The sequence below is a fragment of the Sander lucioperca genome, chromosome 13, assembly GCF_008315115.2.
Source record: "Sander lucioperca isolate FBNREF2018 chromosome 13, SLUC_FBN_1.2, whole genome shotgun sequence".
NCBI lineage: Eukaryota > Metazoa > Chordata > Actinopteri > Perciformes > Percidae > Sander > Sander lucioperca.
In genome coordinates this window covers 30,162,871-30,181,244 of record NC_050185.1, presented here as the reverse complement: position 1 = coordinate 30,181,244, position 18,374 = coordinate 30,162,871, and the positions used below count along the sequence as shown (strand labels likewise).

The 18,374-nt window shown below is 41.3% G+C and overlaps 1 protein-coding gene and 2 long non-coding RNA genes across 3 annotated transcripts in view; 1 reads left to right on the top strand and 2 right to left on the bottom strand.

The window, feature by feature from the left end:
• The first annotated feature begins 1,386 nt into the window (after positions 1-1,386).
• On the top strand, positions 1,387-1,682 carry LOC116055996. The gene is made up of 2 exons (XR_004106452.2): positions 1,387-1,598; positions 1,638-1,682. It is a non-coding gene; the product is annotated as an uncharacterized LOC116055996 (long non-coding RNA).
• A 274-nt stretch (positions 1,683-1,956) lies between these two features.
• Positions 1,957-4,613, bottom strand: LOC118496549. Its single transcript, XR_004899132.1, has 2 exons — positions 2,275-4,613; positions 1,957-2,223 (listed from the first exon to the last, which is right to left on the bottom strand). It is a non-coding gene; the product is annotated as an uncharacterized LOC118496549 (long non-coding RNA).
• Positions 4,614-4,820: 207 nt separating this feature from the next.
• Positions 4,821-18,374, bottom strand: part of ppm1e (protein phosphatase, Mg2+/Mn2+ dependent, 1E) — a 38,778-nt gene continuing 25,224 nt past the window's right edge. Inside the window, exons 2-7 of the mRNA XM_031308060.2 lie at positions 14,783-14,904; positions 11,634-11,833; positions 10,765-10,953; positions 9,694-9,837; positions 9,023-9,116; positions 4,821-8,869 (exon numbers count right to left, since the gene is read on the bottom strand). Of these exons, the coding sequence (XP_031163920.1) occupies positions 7,935-8,869; positions 9,023-9,116; positions 9,694-9,837; positions 10,765-10,953; positions 11,634-11,833; positions 14,783-14,904 (1,684 nt within the window). The 3' untranslated portion in view covers positions 4,821-7,934. The remainder of the gene's footprint in view (positions 8,870-9,022; positions 9,117-9,693; positions 9,838-10,764; positions 10,954-11,633; positions 11,834-14,782; positions 14,905-18,374) is intronic.

Sequence of the window (18,374 nt, the reverse complement as noted above, 5' to 3'; positions counted from 1 at the left end):
GTAATCTGAAAACTGCTGCCCTGGTTAAAAAAACAACTGCAACTGATCTCAGCTGGTATTCTGTCTGTAATGGAGTGGAATGAAAATTTCTAAGACCCCAAACTTTTGACCAGTAGTGTATTATTATAGATTACCAGCAGTATATAAAGTAATTAAAACGAGCTCCCACCTTTACCAGTTGCAACATGAACACATTAATGCATCAATAATTATAATCCAATTATGTATATTATTCTGCATAGTAAGTACTTTTACTTTTGGTACTTAAAGTATATTTTTGATGCTAATACTAATTTTGAATGCAGGACTTTTAGTGTTAATCATTTCTTTAATAAAATATTGAACTATGGGGAATAAATCCTTACCTTTCTATTCATTTTAGCTCTCTCCAAACGGGCACTGTCTGTGGCTGCAGAAAAACATCCTTTGGACGCTGGGTCCTCATTTGATGCTTTAAAATCGACCAGTTTAAACAATAGGTGTCAGGCGAACTGAATACTTCCTCCGCTGTCCACAAGTCTCAGGGGAGCTGGATGTCACATTGGCTGATGAGACTGAATACATTTAAACAAAACCCTGCTAACTGAAGAACAGACGGTAAACGTAATCCCACAGTGGTTCTAGTCCAGCTGCTCCTGCTCCTTGGAGGAAGAACCCTCACTTCTTTCCTTCTCTCTGAATTTTATCACCCTGTTTTTTTTCTCTAAAAAGCCCAAACTAACGGAATGGGGAGAATAAAGCCAGATTACGAGTGGGGTGAAATGATGATTGATGAGTCTTTTTATAGAAAGAATGTAGAGGACTGCTCACTTCTTAGTGAAGCTGTTATGTAACAGCAGACGGCCCTGTTCCACATGCTCTTAGTGGGTCACGTGGCTCCTCACTGTGTGTGGCTCCTGGCTGCCATTTCTCTCGGCTACATCAATATTGTTTGTTCAGGTTTCTTTTAAATCTGGTGACCCGTCTACTGTGTGGTTTTCATAACCCTGGAGCCGGGAGCCCGATGGATAGGTTAACGAGCTAACCTTTGCATTTCAGTTTCCCACAGACGACGACTCTCTTTTCTTTTCTTTTTAGGCTGTAAGAAATCCAAAGATGGCGCATCTGTGATGTCACCAACAGCTGTTTAAAGGGCTGGTTTGAATGTTAGTGTTTAGTCAGTATCTTCTGCCTCATTTTGAATGTTTGTGTTTAGTCAGTATCTTCTGCCTCATTTCCGCTGCACGTGTCAGCTCGACTCACTTTAGATACCGGGTCAACAGTGCTTGAGTAAATGTACGTTGTGTCATTAAATGGAGATCACACAATCACAACTCTTCAGGAAAGAAAAGGCATCAGTCAAGAGGAATTGTTCTAATCTTTATATACATGATAATTAGTCACCAGTTACAGTACACATATTTTATATACTACAGGAACACATAATACAGGTACTCAACGTGTGTTTTACTGTGGTTATTTTTATTTTTTTTTTTACTTAACCTGCATGTTGAAGAAGAGCCAATCATAGGGTTTGTCTTGAAGTTTGGAGGACCAGAAGAAGGGACCACTCACAGCCCTCAGTGATCTTATTTCCCCCCCACCCCTTCATTAGCCACGTTAGCATACAGTGAGAGAACAGAGCGCACAGGTCCAAGAAGTCAAATGTACCCAAACTGCTGAGGAATGTCTCCTTTGTCACGGGAAGAAGAAAGCTTCACATTCTGAAGATCATTTCAAATTTTGAACTCTAAAACTAGCCAGCGACGGACTTCTTACAGGAGGGGCAGGGCTTTAAGTGGACCTTACAACAGGCAGCATAGTATGACTCACAATCCTATTCTCTAAAGGGGGGGGGCTTTTCTGCTCTTTTAGAACATTTTTGATGCATCCTTCAGCAGAAGACAAACCCTCAGAGAGTCTTCTAATGCAACATCATTATTGCTTACAGAGAAAAAAAGAAAAAGCTATTTTTTTTGTGTGTGTACATAGACACACAGTGCAGATTCATGGAGGGGCCCTCTATAGTTAAGACAGTGATAATGGGAGAGCTGCCTTCATCATCTGGGGAGGGAAACATCCGAATCCGGAGGAACCTTTTTAATGCAAGCAGAGCGTGAGTGAGGGAGGAAGTGTGGGTTTCTCGAGCTTAGAGAGAGGATTCACCACAGGGAGTGTGATGTTTTTATTGCTCATATATAGTGACAACTTCTGGTGGTTTGCAATATGAGTCACACTGTACAACTGATTCACAGGTAAAGGTTTTGGTGAACGCAAACCATAGATCCTTGTCACTGTACCTCCAGAGCGCAAAGAATTTTTCACATCAACACTGAACACCTGCTGTGAAACTACATCAGTGAATCACAGCGGACAGAAAACTACTTCACAGCTGCTCTGAGGTGTGGCCACAAGTACACGCTTCAACTTCCCAGTCAAGTATCTTGTTATAATGACAAAGCATCTCACAGTAAGAGGAAAACAAATTATTTTGAGAGTTGTTGTAAAGTTTTGTGGCCCCAAAAGCCCTAAAGATATTTTTAAAAGATGTCATTCAGTCCACCTATTTGGTCTGAAATATCTCAACAACTATTGGATGGATTGCCATACAATTTTGTACATACGTTCATGTTCCCCAGAGGATGAATCCTAATGACTTTGGTGATCCTCTGACTTTCCTATAGTGCCACCACGAGGTTGACATTTGTGGTTACGAGCGAAATTACTAGATGATTCCCATGAAATTTGGCACCGAAATTCATGTTCCCCTGAGGCTGAATTGTGTTAGCTTTTCATTATCTATCTCATCTCGTTTGCACAAGAGAACTCGCATCTTTCGGGACTTAGTGGTCTTCGACAGCTTTAACCCAAACAGAAAACAGAATGAAGTTTCTTTTGGAATAAGCCTGTTGAAATGTTGTTGTTTTTTATACCGATTGAGCTCTTATTGTGGTTATTAAACTTGGGTCCTTGTAAATGCGGTTAGTCATTCTCCTTGATTAAGAAAACTGCCATTATAACAAGATCCTGAGACAATTTTTTTAACTGTGACAGCTGTGCTTCTGTAGAGTTTACTGCCCTCTGTGATCCATGTAAAAGATCTAATCTGTTAACTAAAAGTGAAACTCCATTTCGCTCCAAACAACCCAGCAGCTCAGTTCACTCATGACCTCGTCTCTAATCGACGCCATGCTTATCATCCAACACCTGCACAGATGCAATTAAAACCTACAAACTACATTTTGATTGGCATGTTTTTTTTTGTTTTTTTTTAAGGCTGTTACTGATAAAAATGGTAAAGTCAAAGCTGCATATTGGAGATACAGTATTTTAAGCCGATAATACCTTAATGTATGTTTTAGCCAGATTTTTTTTTATTCATGTCGGGGTAAGAAAGGGTGAAACAGCAGCCAGGCCACGATAGAACACTGCGTCTCTTCCAGTGAAAGCCAGACTGGTTCAACACCATTTTATATACGTTGGCAGCTCTTGAAGGCAGCGGCAGTGTTTATAGACGTATGCCCCTCTCAGGCTGTTCAATAACCTCACATCCTCACCTCCCCCTCAGCCTGGTGGTGGGAGATTTGAGATCCAGATCCGACATCTGACCCAACTGTCGGGCCTCGTGGATTAAAACTGCTGATTTACAAGACAGAATTATTATATATACACTCCTCCAGCACTCGCTCATAATATACATACGCACGCAATAATTAAAATGACTGTGATTTCCATTGTTTTCTGATCTTCTTCGGGTATCGACCAACATTTCTAGAGACTGCAGTGATACTTCCACAAGAGGGATCCAGTGGCTTCAGGCAGTTCATTCCTCATTGATAGGATGCCTTTTGGGAAGACAAACCTCCCCCAAAAAAAACACCAACTCACGTCGTCACACTTCACCGAGTCTCTGAGGACATTCTGGGACACATGAGGTACATTCAGCTCCACCGATGCGCTTCACGAGTCGGTCCACAGGATGGTTTACAGGGGAGTGAGCCTCTATCTACCAGTAAGACTGGAAGGGGGAGGTGATGGCGATGGCCCCTTAAACCAGTACCTGTTTGTCTGGTGAATCACACGTTTTTGATACCACACCTTCTGTGTGTGAAAGGGCAGGAAAAGGGAGGCACGATCTACAGAACCTGGCCGTCACTAGTTCATGTTTCCATCAACGTATTTTTAATGCGCATTTTTAAGTATCGCATTAGAAAATGCTGATGGAAACGGCAAAATTCGAGAAAAACGTCCTCAAATTCGCAAAAAAAAAAGTTTTTACCCTCGCCTGAGGTGGGTTTTAGCTTTTTTGAAAAAGAGAATGTGATAGCTTTGCCGAATAAGTTGTGACGTAGTGAACATGACTCACATGACTATAGTCCCATTATCCATCGGATGGGGGAAGGATCGGGATACGGGTCCCATCCAGTGGGACACTTGTGGGACAAGGTGCGTAGTGGAGTTGCGGCGCGCTATAGCCTGTGCCTCAGCCACTTCGGTTAAATTGACGAATTGGTTCAACAGCTTGAATCGTATGGCCCTGCACACCGCGTATACACAGCGGTGGACGGTTGTCTCGCTGACACCAAATATCTCTGCCACAACCCTGTATTCTGCACAGGTGGCCAACTTGTACAATGCTACCTCTCTCCATTTAGCTAAAGAACTTAGCCTCTAAACTCTTTTGATTTAGCAAGCCAGTGTACTACCAAGCCAGTGTGTACAATGTACAACCATGTGTAACGTCAACTTGTGACGTAACTACGCTTTGCCTAGTCTAGTTTATTCGCTCTAAACCAGTTGATGGAAACGCTCCTAATTCGCTTTTTTTTTTTTTTTCTCGACATTTTAAAAGTTTGCCTAAAATTCGCTTGACAATTAGATGGAAACATGACTACTAACGTCCTGATGTTTGGAAATTCACTGCATCAACTAAAGATTTGGGGAATGAGGATGTTAGGGAATATGTGTCCAAAATGACCGTTCAGTAAACCCCGCCCCTAAACAGCGATTGTCCAATCGTAGCTTACATAGAGACTGTAATTAGCCATGGCAGGTCTGTCAAACTTTGAATATCTCCACATACTTGGTATATAACGACTTTTGTGTTGCACACTTGGCGACTGTATGTTAATGTTATTGTGTGCATTTAAATAAAAGTGACAGAAGTCTTTCCACAGATCAATCCTACCTACATAACTGGGTATGGGTGCTATTATTATTATTATATTATATAAATTAGTATTATTTGATGATTACATTTGTTAATTATGATTATGAATTAGAATTAAAGAGGAACTCTGCCATATTTGCTGTTAGGTATATGAAACCAATGAATGTCGATAGGGCTATTATGTCTCAGGCAGGTTTTACAGACGAGTGCAGTCTTATAAAAGGAGTTTGAACATTAATGCTAACATAACAGAAGCGCAGCAGCACTATCAGCAGCGTGTTAGACAGCAGAGAGGGGGGCTCTCCATTTTGAATCTAGATCAGATCAGAGAAAGATCCCATTATAATAGGCGCCGTGAGGCGACAGGAGCCAGCCTCGGTGGTTTACTCTGACGTGGAGGACTATCTTGGAGTTGGTTCTGAGTGGGATGTTTATTGCTGTTAACACCATAACTTTGACTATGAATCTTAAAGGACATTTTGGGAAAATATTATTATTTGCTTTCTTGATGAGACGTTTGATACTAATCTCGTGTCCGCACACTAAAAGTGAAACTAGTACACTGCCAGCAGCCGCTTAGCTTAGCATAAAGACTGGAAACTAGCACGCTATATGTTGTTTGTTTAATCCATACACAAACAGAAATGTAATACCACAAATTGTTGGCAGATTTTTTTGTACTCCAAGCTAGTGGTTTCCGGTTTCCCCTTTGCTACAAGTCTTTAGGTAAATGGCTCTTAATGGCAACATATATCCTGCTAAAAACATTTATTTTCACCTTTGGACAGAGCCAAACTAGCTGTCCCCCCTGCTTCCAGTCTGTGTGTTAAGCTAAGCTAATCAGCTATAGACTGCTATCTATCTTATCATCTAACTCTTGGTAAGAAAGTGAATAAACCTATTTCCGAAAAGTGTCAAACTATTCCTTTAAAGTGGCACAGAGTCATAATACGACCTGACTGAAAGCCAGACTTGTCCTTGATGATTAATTATTAACACATGAATTCAGTAATTAGTGAATATGTGTGTAAAGTAGGCTTTAGTAACACATATGAAAGGCACGTGTTCTATCAAGGCCCAACATTAAATGGTTTGCACTTATGAAGCCTGCTGGAAAATACTTCTGTTAAATGGGTTTTTGTGTAAAAGTAACGACACTTGGATACTTTGCAACAGCTATATGGCCCAACAACAACTACAGTATGACAAAAAAATATATTTTTAAATACCCCTCCATTTTCAAAAACATTATCTCAAGAGTATATCCCCATCTGGAATACTGGACTACATGACGCATTTATTCATGTAATTGACTGCTAATCTTTTATAATCTGGTTTTAAGTGCTTTTATCTGTAGACATACTGTGGCTGGATAATGGCTGGGTCATTGACTGTATGGGGAAGCGGAAAGAACAGCATGTGCCTTAAGTCCCAGAATCTAGGAGCAACAATTGTTCCGGCCTCCTCTATGAGCTTTATGCATCTGCCACCAAGGGATTGCTGAAGTAAGCTACGCCATTAGAGTTTAATTTAATGCTCGGTCGCTCGACAGCTGTCTCAAGACAAAAGAAATGCGTCACCTCACACTGTGTCAAAAGAAATGTGACATTAAATAGGAGGAAAGACAAAAGATTAACACAAAAGTATTTTGTTGTACTTTTGGTTTAGGGCTGTTTTTTTAAGGTTTGGCCCTTTAGTTCCAGTTGAAGGGAAATCTTAATGCTACGCTACAGCTACAATATTTTAGAAAATAGTTTTTTTTTTCCAACTTTGTGGGAACAGATTGAAGATTCCTTTTTCAACTAAAGCACAACACATTCATCGGCATGGACAATATTTTTGGCTACTATTAGCGTAATGTAGCGTATGTCTGGGTAGTGGTGTATTATATATATATATATATATATATATATATATATATCATCCGATAAGTAACAAGAAATTACAGTATAGAATGCCAAACATGTTTGAGTTCATTACAAACCGTGTTTAACTTCGGTTTGTCGGTTAGTTTTTATTATTATTACGTTTTCTTTTGTTTTTATATTGTTATCTCCCATTCTTTCTATTTTTATTCATTGTTGCACTGTACAGCACCTTGTAACCCTGGTTTTAAAAGGTGCTTAATAAATAAAGTTTACTTACTTCCTTACTTTTCTTCCTGTTCAAAACCATCATTTCTGTCTAAAGACGCTGCCGAGAGTGTTGAGCGACAACGCATATAAATTAATCTTAAACGTGTGTTCAGACTAAATGTAACAGAACTTTTGCTTCTCTTATCACTGAAGAGCTGTCATAGTCCAATACAGACTCAGCTAGCTTACAACACGCAGATTTATTTTAAGATTTAGCTGGAACTCCATTCTTTCAGTTATTTCCACTGCCAACAGTAAACTGTGCTTGTTCTTAAAAGTCTTTTCCCAGCCTCTTGTATACAAGATTCCTTTCACAATTCAGTCTGAACACGTCTTATGAACCTGCATTTCAAGCTCTGGCTTCAATCTCATTGATCAATGGTCACAATGGAGAGGATGCAGTTTACGGCTTTACCTACAGCATTAAGGAGCAGGGCTTGCGTTTAGTGGGCCGGCTTACATTTGGAAACGTTTCGGCTTAGGACAGAGAGCACCACTCCAACAAAAAGTCAATAATCACGTTACGTCTGCAGGAGCCACAACTACCTACTATCAAAGAAAGATGTGTTGTTGAAGGCAGAGGTGAGTGGGTGTGGAGTGTGGGCCAGGACTGAATAAATGAAGGAGATGGTTTGGTTTGGGTCATCTCTTTAGATGTTGGCATCGTGGGGCAGGTGAGGCAGCGCCACTCCAAGCCTCTCGTCGGAGTGGCGCTGCATGTGCGGCAGCAAGTGGCCGGATGGTAACAGGCCTAGCATCTCTTTGGACGCGCCTGGCCTCCTCCGACCCCACCGGCGACTACCATAACCGAGCCTGCGGCTTTGCCTCACTGCCTGGCCTAACAGCATGGATGTCTGGGGCCACTGTGGGTCTGTGAAGCTAGAGATGCTGGCCTCCTGAAAGGGGATACAGGACCTGCGCCTCAGCGGGCGTTTTTCGCGATAGATGTGGGAGGCTGTGAAAAGGTCGGAGCTAAAGTCGGGGCAGGGCTGCCTTGAGACTCCGCTCAGGAAGATGCGGCCCTCCAGCGACGGCCCCAGCAGGCTGAGGCTAGTTCTGTCCGTCAACGAGTCTGTTCGGTCTTCGTAGGTGAGGTCAGCGGGGGCCGAGCACTGCTGCAGGGGCCAGCCTCCGCGACCCTTCCCCCCCATGTCCGCAGTGCTGCCTCCCTCCCTACCATCACGCTCTGCCCTGACTGCCTCGCTTTCCTCATCCTCCTCTTCCTGCTCCTCCTCCTCCACCTCCGCTACCTCCTCCTCCCCCACCTCTCCCTCCGCCACGCCCTCCTCCTCGTCCTCTGTGCCGGTGGGTGGTGGGCAGCGCGGGTCCCGCAGGAAGACCACTATGACAGTGATATTATCACTAGAGCCTGCATCGCGGGCCGAGGCCACCAGCTTGTGGGCTACCATGGTGGTGTCTCCAGAGTTCTCCTCCAGGTGGTCGCTGACCACCCGCACCGCCTCATCTGGAACCACTGTGTCCCAGAATCCATCACAGGCCAGAATCAGGTAGTCTTCTGAACCGTCCAATGGGAAGACGTCATGGTCTGCATCACCACAGATGTAGGGCTTGTGCTCTGAGTCACCTGTCAACACAGGTAACAGTTATTCTGTTAGGGCCTGCTCATACTGGCATTCAGCTAGTAGATTCTCTTGTTTCAGCAAAGTGAAAACAAATATGACAGTCTAGTGAATGAGTATATGTACTACGTGTGGTATACTGAGTATCAATAGTTCACCTATTGCTCTGGATACAGACAGACTGCCGTTAACCCTCCATGTACCAAACCAGATCACACAGCCCCCCAGAGCCTCGATCCTCAGTTTCTCATCCTGGAGACACACACGAAGCACATAGTAAGTATGTTAAATGTCATTTTAAATCCCAGTTATAAGTTAAAATGCAATACAAACTTATGTGCAAATGCCTGTAGTGAAATTTGTAAATACACTTCCGTTCAAAAGTTTGGCATCAGCTGTTCAATATAACTTTTTAACAGATAAAAATGTTGAATTCACACACCAAATGTTTTATTTACATTTGAAATAATTTTGGCCTCAAAAAATTAAGAATTAAAAGATTCAAACTTCCATTTAGTGGATGTCCCCATAGTGTTGCATGATGGGAGAATACTGTTTGAACTTGGATGTTGAATTAGTTTTTTGTTCTCCATGTACAAAACTAAATAACATCTTTTTGTAGCGAGGACTTTCTACAACGTAAAAGCATGAAAGACCAGCAGACCAGCTTTTGTGGCAGGAGATTACAAACTTTTGAACTGTAGCGTATGTAAAATAATGATACTATATAACCTACCAATCCACTTTCAGCTATTATTCTTCATGTCAGCATGCGTACAGTGGAAGTGATAGATTTGTGCCGGATAGTGTGTGTGCATATGTGAGTTACCTCTCTGTCTGGTTTGTGTGGTTTCATCAGCTCAACAACCTGTCCTTTCCTGACCAGAATGACCTGGGAGTCTCCCAGCCAGGCCACATACAACGTCCGACCCCGCAGGAAAGTCACCACGCCCGTCGTGCCACAACGCAGGTGCTACCAAACACAGACACACGTTACAGTATTCAGCTTGCACACCCAACAGCTGCTGCACTACGACTACTTCATACTGGATCAGGGTCATCAGATTACTAATTGGTGAAAAGAAATTCCATATATTTTTGTAAGGAGTAAAATAAACAAAAAATAAAGGCAATGGGTCAATTAGTGTGGTTTCAGTGGTCCAGAGTAATTTATAAATTAATATAATTCTGGATTAATGCATGACAGAAGGAATCCTTGGTTGCTGCTTTTTTAAGCGTTATGCTACTATTTAAGGACGGTGGCTGAATATAATTACATTTAAAGTTAAATGTTGCAGTGGAGACATGTAACTAAGTACATTTACTCAAGCACTGTACTTAAGTACAATTTTATTAGTATGTCCATTTTATGCCACTTTATACTTCTTTGTTTTTGTTTTGTCTTTTTGCTATGGACCCTCTTGTGAGTCACAAATAAAGTTTGAATTGAATTGAAATACTCAACTACATCTCAGAGGAAAATTTTGTAGTTTTACGCAAATCCATTTATTTGACACCTATAGTTATTCGTTACTTTTAACGTAAAACAACTAAAGGTGGAAGACGTATTCAAATCATTTACTTAAGTAAAAGCAGCAATACCAAAGTATAAAAGTAAAAATAAAAAGTCAGTAAAAGTACATATTATGCAGAGTGGCTACACTGAGTGCTATACTATTATATTATTGGTGTATTACTATGTAAGTAGTACTTACATACATACAGATGAAAATATTTTGATAATCGTTTAAGTCATTTGTTGTGTAAAAAAACATGACAAACACACAACAAAACAAAGTAATAGTAGTAGTAGTAGTAGCAGTAATAATAATAATAACAGTAGTAGTATAATTAGTAAACAAATACTCTGTGTTTAAATACTGTTTGCTGGTGAGGTTACCTCTCGTGCGGCCTTCTTCACGAAGCCTTCATCAGTGACTTTGAAGGCTTTGCAGAGTGCCTCGATCGGGTCCTGGTTGAACGACTCCTGGTGGACCAAGTTGACGTGGAGGTGGTTGGCAGCATAAACGGCAGCGTCCACACCACCGTGACCGTCAAACACAGCAAAGTAAGCCTGTTCCTCCTGATCCTGAGAGACAATACCAGTCAGTCAGCCATGGTTGAAATTAAATAACATTAACACTACAGGTCTGCAGGTAGTAATGCCATAATCGTTTCCTATTGGCCGCAGGCTGAAGTGGGTGTGGCTTACCTGCATCACAGAGTTTACGTGTGTTTCTGATTTGTTGTGACGATTCACCATCAAGTTGTGTTAACGAGGCTAAAGTGCAGCTTCTTCCCGAGGCTGTGAGGCTTATGAACTCCGAGACTTAAGTCTGTCTGCACTTTTTACTGCGGCGACTATTTATGCACTATTCTTTTAACATGCTGCTCGGTTTTTAACTATGTGTTCTATATATTATAGGTTTTATTTATTATTGAGAGGGTCTATTTTTATCTTAGCTATGACACTGGGAATGTTATTTATTGTGTACGCTGCTGGACCTGGGTAACGAATTTCGTTCCTTCATGTCTTAACATGTTTGAATGACAATAAACTAATCTGAATCTGAACAACAAATACAAGTACAACAACGGCAGGTATTCAAAATATTTAAATTAAAATAGAATATAAACAATAAAATAGAACAATCTATATGAAACCAGCACTAAAGGAAGAAATACAGTAAAAAGGAAAATGTACTTACACCAACTGGCCACACAGTGGTGCTATAATATGAAGCTTTTGCGTGGACATGTCATAGCTACCTGAATGTTGAAGAGCGAGTTGAAGTCGGGGATGATGACGTGCTTGTCCTCCATCTTACGCCTCATGTTCTTGATGGCGTGGATGGAGGTTTCGTAGTACGGCTGTGGACGGCGCCGGAAAGGCAGCTCCTTCAGCCAGAGGCAGCACATCTCAAACAGTCTGTTAAACACCAGCCAGGCCAGCTTCACAGACTCCATCTCTAACACACACACACACACACACACACACACACACACACACAGTCAGTCAAAAAGCTTCTCAATTGTGTACATGGTAACTAAGTCATAGCACTTGTAGTCACCTCCTCATATCTCTGACAACCCACAGGAAAAGGTGCATGTAAAGACTTATTTGCAAAACAATAATTGTTTACATCTATTATTTAATTTCAGTGTCTACCTATTTATTTCATTTAACAAGAGATTTCTATTTTTCTAGGGGTGCAAATAGCGATTATTTACACTATAAATTAATCTGCCAATTATTTTCTATATTAATCGTTGGTCACGGGGGCTCTAAAGCCGTTGAATATATCTGTGCTGTCTTCAAAGCCACCAGACTCCTTTGACAAAAACATCATCATTTTACCTCGCAGAACAGTGAGCTGCTGGTCTACCACTGCCTCGATTGGTCAGTTAGTTAGTGTTATTGTGTGTTTTAGGTGAACCCGAACTAACCCTTTAAAACACTAAAGTCACACAATAACATAAACTAACTAACCGATGGAGGCAGCGGTAGAGCAGCAACTCCTGTGCTCTGTGAGGTAAAATTACTGTTTTTGTCAAAGGAGTCTGGTGGCTTCCTCGTCGGAAATGGCTGTCTGACTGCAAGATAAAGTTGTGAAAATATTCTAAATATAGCATACTCTTAAACTGATATTGATTTTTTTTTAGGTGGCTAAAATACCCACAGCAGTACATTGCTTAGCTTCTGTGTCAGTACCCCTGCTTGCTTCTCCAAACTAGAGGCGTGCCGACCGCCAATTACTGTAGGTAGTAATACACTGACTATGGAGAAGTAGCTCATACAACTTCAAAAATTCCGAACTGTCCCTTTAAGGTAGGAAGCTTAATTGCTGTGAGCACAACGTCATAATTTGCATCAGCTCCTATCTTCTCTCATCTGGATTTTAGCGGTCATGTGATGCGGTTTAGAGAAATTTTAGGAGGTAAATTAAACTAAAAGGTTTTAATTAAAATTGTTCTGCTGTATCAAGGATCAAATTTTGAAAAGTCCCCATCCCCAGTGAAAATTACGCCCCCCCACGGACCTGTTTTACTTTTTCAGAAACTGTCATTGAGAAGTTAGTGGAACAGAGGCAAGCCCGCAAGTGGCATCAGGGCTTCATCTCTCTCTAATAACAAAGACACAGGCTGTGTGTGTGTGCATGGGCTTGACCTACTAATGTTAGCTGCAGGTATAATAGTCTATCCTGTCATTGCCTTTGTCCTCTCTCTCATGCTGCTCTCCCAAACACGGTATCAGTGAGATAGAAACAGACCAGCCTTCACGGTGTCCCATTTTCTCCCTCCACCTTCTAAAAAAGTACATGCACATGAAACTGCCCAATACTAGAATTCACTGTGTTCAGCCCCTTCCCCCCTCTGGCTCCAAAATGAAGATGTTTCAGCAATGCGTCTGGCATATTGGCTTACCCATAACACCTTTCAAATAACTGAAGGAAGAAAATGAATGCATGAGTGCAGTGAAGCGACATCAAACAGGCTTTGAATCACACAACTGCTCTCCAGTGCACAGTGCTTATGTTTTTAGCAATCGCCATCCTGATTAAGGCAAGATAACCAAAAATGTTTGCACAAGAAAAACGACAAAGATGGCTCCCCACAAATTTAATGTCCGTCTTTAAGTGGTGTCAGTAACTAGAGCTGTGTTCCTTTCCACAGTATACCTAAGCATGGGGGCTCAGTCTGAGGGTGATGACAATCCAGACAGGTGATGTGAATTTTGCTAGTGGAAACCTTGTGTAAAAAGATATTTTTTTTGTTTATGTTATTTTTGCTGTTGACGTCCTGCGCTGTTTCACCACTGTTTTTTTTGTAAGTAAAAGCACCTTCATGTTTTGCAACTTAAGCCATCGTGTTAGCGACGTTTTTGTCCAGATTCCCAACGCTCTCTGTAACATCCCTGTTTAAGGAATGTCGGTTAAGGGAACTTCCCTCGACAAAACGTCTCCACCCAGAACACCCTGCAACGTCACCAACGTAAATGTCACTTCCTCTGTGCGTTAGCCTGGTTGCTGGTAACGTAAACACCTTGGATACATTGCTGCTACTGTGCAAATTTTACAATATTGAAATAATATAATAATAAATTAACAAAAAAATATAATAAAAATAATAAATAATAACCAAAAACTGATACAATTACAAAACGGATTCAATTGAAATGTATGCAACTTGTAAATAAATGTTTTTACAGTGTTTATGGTTTGGTATCTTACATTACATGGCCGAATACCCCGAGCACTCCACTTTGCAGGGAACTACTAGGCGATCAAAACGCACCTTAGGTACATTTACTCAAGTACTGTACTTAAGTACAATTTGACATACTTGTACTTTACTTGAGTGTTTCCATTTTATGCTACTTTATACTTCTACTCCACTATATTCCATATATTGTACTTTTTACCCCACTACATTTATTTTGGTATCAAGTATTGTGCACTTTTGGTGGTATCGGTAGGGACTACTAGATTTTTGGTATTGTAACATCCATAACACTTTTAACATGAAACAACATAAATACTTTTATAATACGATGCAGTACTACACTACTAATCTACCCAGTAGTGTAAACAGTACCAGCGTACTGGGAAAGTAATTAGACAAAGTCTGATGAACATTTTAATGAGAATCTGTTGGCCTGTAAGTATGTTTTGGAGTTCTGCCCTCTAGTGGTCAAATACCACTTAATGCAGCTTTGCGAGGGAGAACTGGGACAAAGCCCTGGTGGTTGGACGCGTGCTGTGTGTGTGTGTGTGGGAGACCTAATTTGCCTGCACCTCTATACGTACGTGTGTGTGTGTGTGTGTGTGTGTGTGTGTGTGTGTGTGTGTGTGTGTGTGTGTGTGTGTGCGAGAGAGAGAGAGAGAGAGCGCAGTCTCGTTGGCTCCTCTGGGACTCACGTGGTAATGGGTCAGCTCCATCTTCTACCGTCTTATTGAGGAGGTGGATGGAGAGGTCAGTCTGCAGGAGGCTGTCCGCTGTGGCCCTGGCTAGAGCTGCAGCCAGGGAGCAAGGGCAGTTACTGTGGGGAGAGACGACACAGTTATGAATGGGTCAGGGAAAAAGAAATCATGTTAGGATAATCCTCTGTGGAGATCAACAATGTCTTCTATCATTCAGCCGGTTTATTTGACTGAATAACAATGTGGTTTTGCTATTCTTAGAGCCTTAATAGAAGTACACTTTTCCTTTCTAATACAGAACAGACCAAGGCATTGACATGGCAGATATTATTAGAGATGTTCCAATACCATTTTTTTCCTTCCTGATTCAGAGTACCAATCTCATGCCAGCGTGTTAAAAATAAAATCTATTAGCTGTATACAACTAACGATTGCCATCAGTGTTGTATGGCCTGGCTTGGGTTAACCCCTTTGTAAAATTAGAAGAAATATATACAGAGAATGAATGTCATAGAACTTTCTTTTCTTATCAAGTTTGACAGTCAGTCATACCTGAAAAAGAACGTAAATAAATACATCTAGAAATAAAGAACAATTCTAAAAAACAGTGCAGCCACAATTTAGGAAAATAAAAGACATTTAAAATTTAAAATAGTACAGTAACAGTATAACGCAGAAGTGAAACAGATATTGGCAACACTAGTGCCAGCCCTCATAACAGAAGCTTTGCATACTGTACACATTGCCATTTTACATGTGGGATTTTCCAGTGTAAAATAGCTGACATTTTGCTAACGTTAGCTCTGACTCCTCGTTAAACTCTCCGCGAGCAGACCAAAACGAAAATCAATTCTTCTTCACCGCTTTAAAAATCTGCCAGAGTAACTTTTCCGAACCAACCGGACTGACTATCAGTACTGTTGAATAAACCTCTCTGTGGGTGAGGATGCTACACCTTAATATGCAGAAAGTAAGCCCTCTCATTACTACATTTTTAATGTTTTAACAGTTTATTTAGGACTTCCTGTTAGACCCACCGATATCCTGTCAGCTGGAGTGAGCTGGTGCCAGTAATTTGTGCCTTGAAGAGTTTTTAAAATGATATAACAGCTCTGTTTGAGAGTGGCAGAGCTGTGTGTGCATCTGTGCTGGAGGAGGGAGGTGTGTCTCCTCTTAACGGTAACGAGAGTGTTGGGTGGTAGGAGGATGGGGGGGGGTCGTTCGAAGGACTGAAGGCTTGCTGTACATGACTCACCAAGATAACTGGGTCACCTCCAGATGCAGGTAACCATGGCTACCCAACTTCTGGATGCTGGCCCTTTTACATTCAATTCAAAAGCACCATATGTAATTTTCTGCCTTTTTTTTGGGGGGGGGGTCTCTCGCAATCAAAGCTATAACAAAAGACGGAGTGCTGCTATGAAGCAGCGTGGGATCATTACCGTCTTTGCAGTCCACTTCTCCTGGTTAGGATTCCTTCAGTGTTCATCAATCGAAGTTTAAAACCATTATTAAAGCTGTTTCTCCGACGCTGTTCGGCGAACAAAAGATGTCCCAGGAGGGGCTGCGAGGCAAGCTGCCGCTAACATTTGCTCAGCATGTTTCTCTGATAACTTTAGATCCAGGCATGAGGTGACTAAAATGCTTCATCCGGTTAAAATATATAGTTCAAAACAAAAAATAGGGCTTAAAACCTGATGAAACGTCAATGACAGCTATGACAACCACAACGCTGACGCATGCACAAAAGGGAATATGACGCCATCGACAGGCGACCAAATGTCAGTCCCTCCAGAAAAACATGATTATGCGATCGCATAATTCAATGCATAATCAGCCAAAGTCCGCATATTTATGCGGGGGCCGCATTTTTTCAAATACGCTGCACTTTCGCCACATAAATTGCACCAAAATATGCGGGGTTTGCATGATTTCATAATCCCCGCATTTTTGTTGCAAAAAAGTCACATATATCTTAGCAGAAAGTTGAAAAATGTTGCGTTTACTTCACACAATAGCAGCCATTTTCCCCTGTTGCCATGGGAACGTTATGAAGTAACGTGGAAACATTTGGAATAATGCACAAGTACAAAACTCAAAAAAATTATTTCTTCTTCTTAAAGGTCCCATGGCATGAAAATTTCACTTTGAGGTTTTTTTAACATTAATATGAGTTCCCCCAGCCTGCCTATGGTCCCCCAGTGGCTGGAAATGGTGATAGGTGTAAACCGAGTCCTGGGTATCCTGCTCTGCCTTTGAGAAAATGAAAGCTCAGATGGGCCGATCTGGAAACTTGCTCCTAATGACGTCATAAGGGGAAAGGTTACCTCCCCTTTCTCTGCTTTGCCCACCCAGAGAATTTGGCCCACCCATGAGAGAGAGAGAGAGACATCATGGCTTGAAAACAAGCGAAGCATGGCAGTTGGTCAAGGCCACACCCCCACTCTCCACCTTGCCCCCCCTCTCTCCTCCTCAATAGCATTTAAAGCTACAAACACAGAAATGGCACATCCTAAGTAAAGCTCATTGTGGGACTGGCTCTAGTGGCTGTAATTCTGCACCAAGGCTGAATTTCGGGAAAGAGACTTCAGATACAGTATTAGAGGACCACTAAGGTCTATATAAAGAGACTTCAGATACAGTATTAGGGGACCACTAAGGTCTATATAAAGAGACTTCAGATACAGTATTAGGGGACCACTAAGGTCTATATAAAGAGACTTCAGATACAGTATTAGGAGACCACTAAGGTCTATATAAAGAGACTTCAGATACAGTATTAGGGGACCACTAAGGTCTATATAAAAGAGACTTCAGATACAGTATTAGGGGACCACTAAGGTCTATATAAAGAGACTTCAGATACAGTATTAGGAGACCACTAAGGTCTATATAAAAGAGACTTCAGATACAGTATTAGGGGACCACTAAGGTCTATATAAAAGAGACTTCAGATACAGTATTAGGGGACCACTAAGATCTATATAAAAGAGACTTCAGATAGAGTATTAGGGGACCACTAAGGTCTATATAAAAGAGACTTCAGATACAGTATTAGGGGACCACTAAGGCCTATATAAAGGCATACAAAAAGCAGCATGTCATGGGACCTTTAAGTAGCGAGCGCTTCAGTGCTGTATAATTGAAAGAACTATAAGAAGTATTCATTCATGTCTGTTCTTGACAAATAAGATCATCTGGATTTGGAATTGCTAAAAACATACAGTAAATATATTATTCTGTTAAAATAAATGTTTCTCCACATTACACCTGCTCTTTTGTACAAATATTTAAACCCTTTTTGTTAAGTGCAGCCCAGATTTACCCACAGAACACAAAAAAAACTCTTTGGACTTTTTATTCCCTTAAATAAGAAGTTCATGTTTTCAGTTCGATTTGTTTGTCTGTTTGCAGGATAACGGAAAAACTACCAGCCCGATTTTCATGAAACTTGGTAGAAGGGGGCAGCATGGGCAAAGGAAGAACCCATTACAGTTTGGAGCATTACATTTGTGGATACACAAATTATTTTTCACTCTCTTAAACATTACGAGATAGGGCATTTGGCCTTGGCGGGGGTCTGTGCTCT